Below are 11,915 nucleotides of genomic sequence, written 5' to 3'. Positions count from 1 at the left end.
CGTCGTGACCAGTTTTTGGGCATTGATCTTTTCTGACCTTTTTTATCTAGTTTGGTTGAACATGTGTATTTCAGGTATTTATATTATTTTATTTTAATCAATGTATTTAATTATATTGCTATTGATAATCAGACTGCTTCAATGTTTATCCTACTCATTAAATTTGGCATTAGAACTCCTTTTAAACCATAGTGTCAAATGATTTACTCAAGAAGCATATGTGTGACACGTGCCATGGGGCATTAGCAAGCTGAATATATAACTACAATGCTACAACTCAGTTAAAAGAGCCCGGGCAGTAGTTCAGAAAGAGGCGACCCGCCCTCCTGTGTCTGAGCTCCTGCGTATGTAGGAGCAAAGAGATTTGCTGCACATGCTCAGAACAGACGCGCTCTCCCCTGCTCTGCGTGCGCCGCTACTTCCTGTTAGAAACCCGCTGGCAACAACCATAACAAACCAGGAAGCACAAGAGGCGTCAGTGATAGCTGCTGCTGCTGCGCAGAGCACACGGGGAGCAGGACATGGAGTCAGGAGGGTCCACTAGCAGCCCCCTCCCCCACCTCTCTCTGACTGCTGCTACCACGCAGGAGCGCCCCCGCCCCAGGTGTGTTCTGTCCCTAGCTGTCAACACGTAGTGAGATGGGGGCACGAGGAAGTAAGAGAGCGTTCCCTAGCTATTGTTTATGCTCTGCAGCGCGACACAGTGGCACAGAATAAGGTGGTATAATGGCGAGGAAGTTATGTGTCATGCAGTGCACAGTAGTGTAAAAAGGGGAGAACGTCGAGGATATTTGGTGTCATGTGTGATCCGGTATATAGATGCAGCATAACAGCTAGGATGTTATAAAGTTTCATGCAGTGTGATACAGTAGCACAGAAGGTGTACACCTGCCTGGCCTGCTGTTCTATTCCATGTACTAGATCTCTGAAAAAGACCCCTTCTCCACTGGGGTAGCTTATTCAGTCCACAGGATTGCAAATCAAATATTCCAAAAGCAAGGTTCTATGGGTTTAGAAGGGAACATTGATGTAGACATCTTAGCATTCTTTTGGGGTGTAGGGATACATGTTACCTCCTGGAAGTTGGGGCATGCATGGTTTCCTGACTGCAGCTTGCTCTCCATGCCATTTGGGGTTGATTTGAGATTTTGGAATTACGAGATTGTGCAAACTTGGTTTTGCTAATTGGAAATATCCTGGTAAATTACTGCCATTTTTAAAAAGCGAAATCTACTTGAATATGCATTGGTAAATAGGAACATTCTAGAATTGTGTATGTATGATATTTTGTTTGTATCGCGCCCATTCACAAGTGTTTCAGAGCACGATGAGGCAAGCGGGGGGAACAAGGGAGGACAAAACAATGATCTTACTAGGCCCAGTGACGTTGCAAACGTACAAGTGCAGGAGAGAGGGAGAGGCAGGGGAGGAGTGGAATGTGCTGAACAAATAGAAAAAGAATGAAAGGGTAGTGCAGCCAGTAGGTGGTAAGTGCAAGAATAAGGTGTAGACAACGGGTGTCTAATAAGTGCTGGAAGGGGACTGTAGAGTAGCAGATACAAACCCAAGTGCAAGGGTTGCCGGGAGGCAGTGCAGGTGTGTGGCTGGGAGGGAAAGGATCTGGGGCCGAAATCAGAGGGTATTTCAGGTGCCGGGTGCCAAAGGAGACAGATCAGCGTGGGAGAGGAAGTGAGATCCCGGCAGAGTCATGGGTGCACGCACCACAGAGTATTAGAATTAAGGACATCATCTCTTACCTGGCAATTGATAATGGCTGGTTTTGTGACCTGCTTAGGGGCTCCCATGTGTAAAACTGGGCCAACTGGGGATGGGAGCTGCCCCAGGGAGTCACGATTTGCCTCTTGCCCAAAGCCGGCTGCCCGGGCTAGGTTGTCTTGAGTGAGTCACTGAGGTGTGTGTCTTATGGTCATGTGATTCGAATCACAGACCAATCCGGGACTAAGGAGAGGGAACAAGATATCGCAGCCTAGGTGTCCTTATATAGGTTGTGCAGAAGAAGGGACCTCTTTTGTTTTGCTTAGTCACCCAGAGTGGGATGGGTAGGCCCAGACGTGGGTTCTGTGCCTGCTGGGCCAAGAGAGCCAAGCTACTCCTCACTGATGAGGCCCAACGAGGCCGAAACATATCTGGGGATGCCTGTGGTCTCATGCAGAAGGGATGTAACCAAGCAGTCCGGGCCGGCCTGACCCTTTTGGCGTGGGAACAAGCCTGATTTGCGTATACTCTTCCCCTTTTGTAATGTCTTGGCAGGCGAAGAATGATGGTCTAGAGGGTTGCCCAGAGCAATGCCAGAGTTTAAGATTAATTCTAAACCTTCCAGCCATTACCGCTTTTGTTTTTGCAGAAGAAGGGTTTGTCAGGTTGCAGGACGTAAAAGCCAGGTTTTGAGGGCCTTCCTGAAGGAGAGATGGTCCTCTAAGAGGCTGATGTTGAGCGGAAGGGAGCTCCAGGGTGTGGGAGTTTGAACGGAGAAAGAGGATCCTCCTATTTTTGTGAAATTGAAAGGGGGGGATCACTAGGAGGTGTGCAGAGCCAGATCTGAGATTTCTGTTGGGTTGGTACAATGTGAGGTTGATTTGGAGGAATTCAGGGCCTTTCTTGTGGAGGGCATGGTGGGTGATGCACATGGCTTTGAAAGTGTCTAGTCAGCTGATCGCAAGCCAGTGGAGCGGCCCTGAGGTCAGGGGAGATGTGTTCTCTTGGGGAGAGGGAAAGGAGGGGCCTTGCTGCGGAGTTTTGAATCTACGAGAGCTTTCTGAGCTGAAAGGCAGGGGTGCCTAGATAGAGGAAGTTGATGTAGTCTAGGCTGTAAATTCGGAGGTGAAAATGGCATGTTTGCCACTTCCTAATCGCAGGTCTTACAACATGAGGGTATATCAAAGCAGAGACAAGTACTTTGACGATACCACTTAGAATTTTTCCATTTGTCACATAGAAAATGGTGGAACATAAGTTAATATTTCTGAAGCGCAAATTGTGCACAGAAGGGGCATCATGGCGCTGACACTATGCCGGTTTAAAGGAATCTCGTCTAGTTGCTGGTATGCAGGATTCTATTCATTTAGGAAACCATGTCTACATTGCATAAGGATTTGTGGATGGTATGCCGTTTTTTTGCAGCTGCACTGAGAATGATTAAATACCTCATTTATCGCATGTCTACATGAGATTTCCTGTGGTCTTATCCTGGGGGAGCCGTGAGGTATTTATCTAAAAAATGTCTGTTAAAAAAAGTGGCTTGTTTGATGGAAGCCCTCATGGGTCAGGCATCACGCATTGAACTTCACCTTCTGTGCTCTTAGCCACAAATGTAATTGTTTCGCAGCCAGGGTAATGTGTACTGGTTTTGGCCATTTAGGGAGAATTCTTGCTGTTGGTTGGTGGACTGATTCAGCATTCCCAGGTGCACCGAATTATCAGTCAATTCTTGAGGCAATATAAGCATTACCCGAGGGGGATTGCCTCCAGAAAGCCAGGGTTCAACCTCTGTGACCCTGCTCAGTGGGGTTTTCCTGCACTTGGTGTTCACCTTGAAGCAGATGTTTCTATCTTCTTCAAAATTTTCATGCACCACCTGTTCGCCAAATAGAATTGAACCTGCCGATCATCCTGAAGATGGGGGATAGTCTGCAGTGCACACTACACAACTGACCAAGTTCACCCAGACGGAAGGGATCACCAACCCAGCAAGGTTTTTAATTCCATGTTGTGAGGCCATGAGATTGACACAGAGGGTGATAGACGTCTGCAGGATTCCATTTTGTATTTACTTGTATTTAGTTGCATTAAAATTCATACTACTTCTTGCGTGCAGTGTTCAGAATATGAACAGCCAAAACTGATGTAATTTGGGGGAAAAACGCTTCCATAAAATCATAAATACTCAAATATTCATAAAGCATTATCTATCTATTAAATATAGCATACATTTTTCCCTCCTAAAACATCTGTTGCATTTTATCTAATTCTGTAAACATAACATTCCTATCCATAGGTTCAATGCACAATCTTCTGTTTACAGATATTCTGGGATTTAATTATTGGCCAACATTGGAGACCACCCACTGGAGTATTACTTCCAGCTGCCCTTTTAGTCTATCCAAGTTTCCAACAGATCCTATTTGAAGCAACGTCTCAATCCCTCACTCAGAGCAAGCTTGCGACTAATACTCTAACGCACAGACTTACTACTCCACTGCACCTTCTAGCCATGTTCGAGTACAGTAGTAGTCCTGCATATCAATCGGAAGCCAACTTGCAACCTTCTGTTCCTTGTAGGTTGTGGAGTCTACTCTTGAATCTCCTAGCTAGGTATTCCCCCCACCCCCGACTTCCCTGCTGGTGTAGCGCAAGGATCATTTACGAGGAAGGGGTATAGGAAGACCACTATGCATATACAGACACCAGTATTATGGATAATAGGCCATTGATGCCTCCATCTTAACACGATATGTACGCATATATTGTGCAACACGGAAACCTAGGTGACTTCTCTGTTCTGTTTAATTGGATGGTTGAGGCACTGCTGAATACCTTATTTTTTTGTAATCTTATGAGTACCACACGCTGTGATTGTTGGAGAATTGTAACATTTCTTTCTTTTCCACATACAGCATTTGACCCTTCCTGGTACCCTGAACGGTGATCTCCCATTGGAGTTGCCTCAGACACAGCCATTGGGGTTTCCATCACAAAACATGTTTGGTCGCTCGGGATACCAGGCTCTCCCTGTGGGGGATTGTGAAGGTTCACTGTCCAGCATCTATGGATCACAGAAGAGGCTCTTTCACTTTGGACCTTCTGAGAGCACCTACGATCCCCTCTCGAAAGCAACCCCAGCCTGTGAATTTCCAGGTGAGTGAATGGTTCTGCAAGCTCCATTGGGTTAGTTCTAGCATAGAAAACACCCAGAGTGTTGAAGGTGCACTCAACTGAGTTGGCATATACATGCATCCCAAAGGCTCCTTCGAACGATAATTAAGAGTTCCATTATATGAGCACGGTATGTCTCGACTAAAACAACTCATGCTGATATTTCAGATCATTCTCAGACAGTTTATGGGGGGGCACTGTAAGAGTTGCTTCTAGATATCTACTATGTTTGTGCAATCTGTTGTGAAATTGTCTTCATGCGGATAAGTTTCAGTGAAGTCTGGATTAAGATATCGTCACTCCCTCTTGCATAGATTGTCTGCCCTGTTAAGATGATAGTGAGAAAAACAGTTTCCCAAAAAACAAGCTACCTATTGGTGTCACACACTTAGACTCAAGGTCTAGACAAGGATTTGGCACATCTTGAAAAAAATCTTGTGTTGAAGCAAATATCACAAGATATAACACATAGGCTAGTATTTTACCACAAATATATTAAATTTTATTAATCATCATAAAATATTGAGCCCAGTGGGTCCAATTATTAAAAGAACACACAGAACAATGGAGATCAATCACAATCCTGTTAAACAGCATGAAATATTCATGTAGAGATGATTATGTGAGTCAACTTGCTTCATCCTGATCCTATATCAAAAACACTATTGTTTTATCAAGGTGGTGTTAGTAATTCTATAGGTGACTTTATCAACATGAATATTTTCATAGTGCAGCTATTGCCAAAGTCCCCAGTTGGTATGTGGGCATAAGCCCATCTATATAAAGTGTCGACAGGATGGCTCTGTTTCCAGCCTTATAAGCACAAAAAACAAGAACGTTTTTTTTAGCATTTATAGATGACTGTTCTCCATTCGGCAAGTATAGGACCAAATAAGGCTTTCATCAGGACACGATAGAGAGGTGTTTTTGACCCAGACCCCAAGGTCTTCACAGTGGGTTTCGAATGTTGACTGGTATATCTCTAAAGACAGACAAACAAATAGATTAAAAACTAGCTGTGTTCAAAATATCATTCATAAACATGCCTCATCACCATTTCTATGACCTGCCCTGTCTTCTATTGATCGTTGTGCACCCAAGAAAAAATCTTTACGTGGTTTCCCATGTATGACTATGACAAAATTGAATTAAGTGAACTATTTTATGTTGTCTTTGTTACCACTTTTGGAACACCTTAGTGTGCATATACATTTACTATTTTTGCATAATTCTATTTCTATTGATCATTTCATTATGACAAGGTGTTTTTTTATATTTTTAGTACCTTATAGTGTAGCTGAAGTTTGATATTCTTCAAAAAGGTTATTTCGAGGTCTTAAAATCCCTCCTGCATTTCTGTAACAACGGAATGTGTCAAGAACTTGCCTTCCATGATTGAAATGGGAACAGAAGAAAAAAGTGCATGTGATGCACATGAGATGTGATGACGCTATCTCATAAAACCGACCTACATATTAAGATGGAGATATGTATCACTCTTCCTACCTTCCGTGAGCAGTGGATACGCTGCCGTCGGCGAAGAGTTAGTTAGTGAACGATCGGCGTGATGCAGAAATGATGACATCTGTTTCAGACGCCGTTAAAGGAACTCCCCGTGCTGCAAGATAGCGGGGGCACATAAGAAGTTTGTAAGGTAAAGCGTTTCTAGTGCATACTACGATGTAAAGAAACGCCGCATGCAGACAAGCTTACTATTGCGAGGAGAACGGGACTGCTACTTCTCTCCCTCAGACGATCGCGTTGTCTGTACGGAACGTCACGATGGTCATGTGATCATTTTTACGCCTTTCTAAAGGTTAAAGACCTGACGCTGACGTGATGACGTGTTGTTTATAATGGTGGCCGGATGGATTAGAAATATACCCCGGCCATCTTGAAGTAACTTGTTGTATAGCTAATATGCCGCCATTTCAAAGTCAGCATGAGCAGCATGGCAAAATGCTGTATGTATCAAAAGGGCAAAGTATTGGTATCATTGTAAGATAATGTTGAAAACCGCATGTTCATGCTGATTATAATGAAGTGAAATTACATTGTTGCAACATTATGTCTCATAAATACAAGATTGAAGTTTTTTTAGACATGGATAAACCCTGACTTTGAGGATATTCAAAACTGAAAAACAGGGCAAAGCTAGTTGCCACGATGTTATTTGTGTAAAAAAAGGTTCCATTCAATATACAGATTTAGTCCGCTGTTGACCGAGTCTTGTTTGTGGATCCATTTTTGTTCTAGTTTGCGTAGATTGAGGTCCCTATCTCCCCCTCGGGGATGTGAATCGAGAGTTTGTAAGACAAACCAGGTGAGATCATTGAAAGAGTGTTTCATTTTGCTATAATGATCTACTAATGGTTTGTCTTTGATCATTGCAGTGGAGTCTTGAATATACGATTTCATTTTTTTGACAAACGGTCTGAGGAACACGTCTGCATAGACTGACAGAGGTTCCAACAGTGAGCCTATAGCGGAAACTATGGGTCGTCCAGGAGGACATATTAAGTTCTTGTGTATTTTTGGTAGGCAATAAAAAGCCGGGGTGACTGGATGTTTGTTCACCAAAAACAGTTTTTCATCATCATTTATCCACCCTTGGTGGGCCGCATGTGTCATGAGACTAACGATTTCTTCCATGATTTTTGTGGTGGGGTCTGATAGAATGGATTTATAGACCATTGGGTCGGATAGTTGTCTGTTAACTTCTAGATCATAGAGATCAGATCCCCATAAAACAATACCTCCACCTTTGTCTGCCGGTTTTATTATAAATAAGGGATTAGTTTCCAAATTTTTTAAAGCCAGTTGTTCTGCTTTTGAGAGATTATATGTGTATTTATTTTTGTTGGTATAGAGAAATTTCATATCTCTTAATATTCTATTTTCAAAGGCCAAAATTTCAGGAGATACCATAGATTGTAGGGGGGTGAAATTAGAGGGTGGTTTTTTTCCAGATTTATTGTCACTCTCTGGAACTGGATCATTTTTATCATGAAAGAAAAAACGTAGTCTAACAGCACGAAAGAAATTTCTCATTTCGATTTCTGTTTGAAACAAGTCTGCTCGAGATGCCGGAACGAAAGATAGACCTTTAGACAGAAGTTTTATTTCATCAGGCAATAGTGTGTGTTTGCTTAAATTGAAAATCGGGGTTACCATGTTGACGGGGGGATCCATTGGCGGGTCCGCATCCCGTGATTGCCCCATTGTCTGTTTCTTCCCCGATTTCCTCGCCGTTGAAAAAACTGCTGTTGTTGTCCTCTTTGGGGTTGAGTGATGCCACTTGAATTGGGGATATTTGTAGAGCTGTCTGAATCACTACTATTTGAAGAATTAGAGAAAAGTTTGGAAACTAATCCCTTATTTATAATAAAACCGGCAGACAAAGGTGGAGGTATTGTTTTATGGGGATCTGTGTTCCTCAGACCGTTTGTCAAAAAAATGAAATCGTATATTCAAGACTCCACTGCAATGATAAACATCTTGCACTCCGTCACTATACTACCAGATGACGTTTTTGTCACTCTTGACATCACGTCACTCTATACTAATATACCGCAGATGAAATGTATTGACGTAATGTTCAAACTGTTGGAAACACGGACTGATAAACAACCTCCGTCAGCATTCATTGCAGAGTGCATACATATTGCCCTCACAAAAAATTTCTTTATTCACAAAAACTCCTTTTACCAACAACTTAATGGCACAAGTATGGGGGCTACTTTTGCCCCCGATTTGGCCAATTTATATATGGATCATTTTGAGAACATTCATATATACAACGACACGAATCCTTTTGAGAAAAATCTCCACGCATGGTACCGCTATATTCATGACATCTTTATGATTTGGCGCGGTACGATGCAAGAACTTACCAGTTTCCATATTTGGCTGAACCAATGCGAATTATCGCTTCAGTTCACGTGGGAAGCCAATAAGAAAGAAATTCCTTTCCTGGATCTTCTCATATACCGTACTTCTGATAATAACATTGGAACCAGTCTGTATAAAAAACCGACTCAAAAAAATACACTCTTGCATTTTGAAAGTTTCCACCCTCACTCACTTAAAGAAAACCTTCCATTCGGACAGTTTCTGAGGATTAGGCGAAACTGTTCAGAAAAACAAGAATTCCTAGTCCATAGCGAAAAACTAAAAAATAACCTAAAAGGAAGGGGCTATCCATCTCATACCATCAGAAGATCCTATAAAAGGGCTAAAAACACTCCTAGAGCTGCCTGTCTTGTGAAACAGGATCGCACGCAGTTGGAAAAAATCACCTGTGTAACAACCTTCACCCCGATCAGTAATGCTCTGAGGAGAACTATTCTCAAACATTGGAAAATGATAAATACTGAAGCTTTTTCTATTCCTCCTCCCCGTTTTGCTTTCAAACGGTTACAAAATATCGGGGATAGATTGGTTCATACGTATCCCAGACAACCGACCACGCCATTGACTCAATCAACACTATGGAGTCTTCCTCCAGTTGTAGGCCATTTTAAATGTGGAAAATGCCTAATGTGCAATTTCACTAAAAATGTCAAAAGCGTTGAAGTAAAAACGGGAACATGGACTTTAAAATCCTTCTCCAACTGTGCAACGAAATGGGTAATCTATTGCATTATTTGTCCATGTAACCTTATGTACATCGGCAAATCCAAACGTACCATCAGAACGAGAATAGGGGAACATCATTCATGTATCAAAAACAATATCAAAGACAAACCATTAGTAGATCATTATAGCAAAATGAAACACTCTTTCAATGATCTCACCTGGTTTGTCTTACAAACTCTCGATTCACATCCCCGAGGGGGAGATAGGGACCTCAATCTACGCAAACTAGAACAAAAATGGATCCACAAACAAGACTCGGTCAACAGCGGACTAAATCTGTATATTGAATGGAACCTTTTTTTACACAAATAACATCGTGGCAACTAGCTTTGCCCTGTTTTTCAGTTTTGAATATCCTCAAAGTCAGGGTTTATCCATGTCTAAAAAAACTTCAATCTTGTATTTATGAGACATAATGTTGCAACAATGTAATTTCACTTCATTATAATCAGCATGAACATGCGGTTTTCAACATTATCTTACAATGATACCAATACTTTGCCCTTTTGATATATACAGCATTTTGCCATGCTGCTCATGCTGACTTTGAAATGGCGGCATATTAGCTATACAACAAGTTACTTCAAGATGGCCGGGGTATATTTCTAATCCATCCGGCCACCATTATAAACAACACGTCATCACGTCAGCGTCAGGTCTTTAACCTTTAGAAAGGCGTAAAAATGATCACATGACCATCGTGACGTTCCGTACAGACAACGCGATCGTCTGAGGGAGAGAAGTAGCAGTCCCGTTCTCCTCGCAATAGTAAGCTTGTCTGCATGCGGCGTTTCTTTACATCGTAGTATGCACTAGAAACGCTTTACCTTACAAACTTCTTATGTGCCCCCGCTATCTTGCAGCACGGGGAGTTCCTTTAACGGCGTCTGAAACAGATGTCATCATTTCTGCATCACGCCGATCGTTCACTAACTAACTCTTCGCCGACGGCAGCGTATCCACTGCTCACGGAAGGTAGGAAGAGTGATACATATCTCCATCTTAATATGTAGGTCGGTTTTATGAGATAGCGTCATCACATCTCATGTGCATCACATGCACTTTTTTCTTCTGTTCCCATTTCAATCATGGAAGGCAAGTTCTTGACACATTCCGTTGTTACAGAAATGCAGGAGGGATTTTAAGACCTCGAAATAACCTTTTTGAAGAATATCAAACTTCAGCTACACTATAAGGTACTAAAAATATAAAAAAACACCTTGTCATAATGAAATGATCAATAGAAATAGAATTATGCAAAAATAGTAAATGTATATGCACACTAAGGTGTTCCAAAAGTGGTAACAAAGACAACATAAAATAGTTCACTTAATTCAATTTTGTCATAGTCATACATGGGAAACCACGTAAAGATTTTTTCTTGGGTGCACAACGATCAATAGAAGACAGGGCAGGTCATAGAAATGGTGATGAGGCATGTTTATGAATGATATTTTGAACACAGCTAGTTTTTAATCTATTTGTTTGTCTGTCTTTAGAGATATACCAGTCAACATTCGAAACCCACTGTGAAGACCTTGGGGTCTGGGTCAAAAACACCTCTCTATCGTGTCCTGATGAAAGCCTTATTTGGTCCTATACTTGCCGAATGGAGAACAGTCATCTATAAATGCTAAAAAAAACGTTCTTGTTTTTTGTGCTTATAAGGCTGGAAACAGAGCCATCCTGTCGACACTTTATATAGATGGGCTTATGCCCACATACCAACTGGGGACTTTGGCAATAGCTGCACTATGAAAATATTCATGTTGATAAAGTCACCTATAGAATTACTAACACCACCTTGATAAAACAATAGTGTTTTTGATATAGGATCAGGATGAAGCAAGTTGACTCACATAATCATCTCTACATGAATATTTCATGCTGTTTAACAGGATTGTGATTGATCTCCATTGTTCTGTGTGTTCTTTTAATAATTGGACCCACTGGGCTCAATATTTTATGATGATTAATAAAATTTAATATATTTGTGGTAAAATACTAGCCTATGTGTTATATCTTGTGATATTTGCTTCAACACAAGATTGTTTTCAAGATGTGCCAAATCCTTGTCTAGACCTTGAGTCTAAGTGTGTGACACCAATAGGTAGCTTGTTTTTTGGGAAACTGTTTTTCTCACTATGTTCTGACCACATCCCACAAGCCCCTATCAAAAAAGTGGTCTTTTGCTCATTAAATATCCCCTGCCCTGTTAAGATGACTGCAAAGCGTAACCTCTGCTTCTCTCTGATCTGATTTTATGATGACTAGGGAGTCTGGCTTCTCTGCTCATTTGTTGTAGTGATTGCAGATCCTTTCTTATCCCATCCTATCCCTGACAACCCTACCTTGCCCTAGATTTAAGGGGGAGGACTGGAGCC

The 11,915-nt window shown here is 41.8% G+C and overlaps 1 protein-coding gene across 2 annotated transcripts in view; it reads left to right on the top strand.

The window, feature by feature from the left end:
- Positions 1-405: 405 nt before the first annotated feature.
- The window catches only part of STOML1 (stomatin like 1), a 92,341-nt gene continuing 80,831 nt past the window's right edge, over positions 406-11,915 (top strand). Inside the window, exons 1-2 of one of the 2 annotated variants that reach the window (XM_069624595.1) lie at positions 406-604; positions 4,635-4,875. In XM_069624595.1, coding sequence (XP_069480696.1) covers positions 4,719-4,875 — 157 coding nt within the window. In that variant the 5' untranslated portion in view covers positions 406-604; positions 4,635-4,718. Of the gene's footprint in view, positions 605-4,634; positions 4,876-11,915 lie in introns of those variants that run through there. The other variant, XM_069624596.1, reaches the window with a different exon arrangement.

Source organism: Ambystoma mexicanum, chromosome 11 (assembly GCF_040938575.1).
Source record: "Ambystoma mexicanum isolate Mex_15411 chromosome 11, UKY_AmexF1_1, whole genome shotgun sequence".
NCBI classification, from domain to species: domain Eukaryota; kingdom Metazoa; phylum Chordata; class Amphibia; order Caudata; family Ambystomatidae; genus Ambystoma; species Ambystoma mexicanum.
The sequence above is the reverse complement of the archived record's forward strand: the minus strand, read 5'-3'. Positions and strand labels throughout refer to the sequence as shown.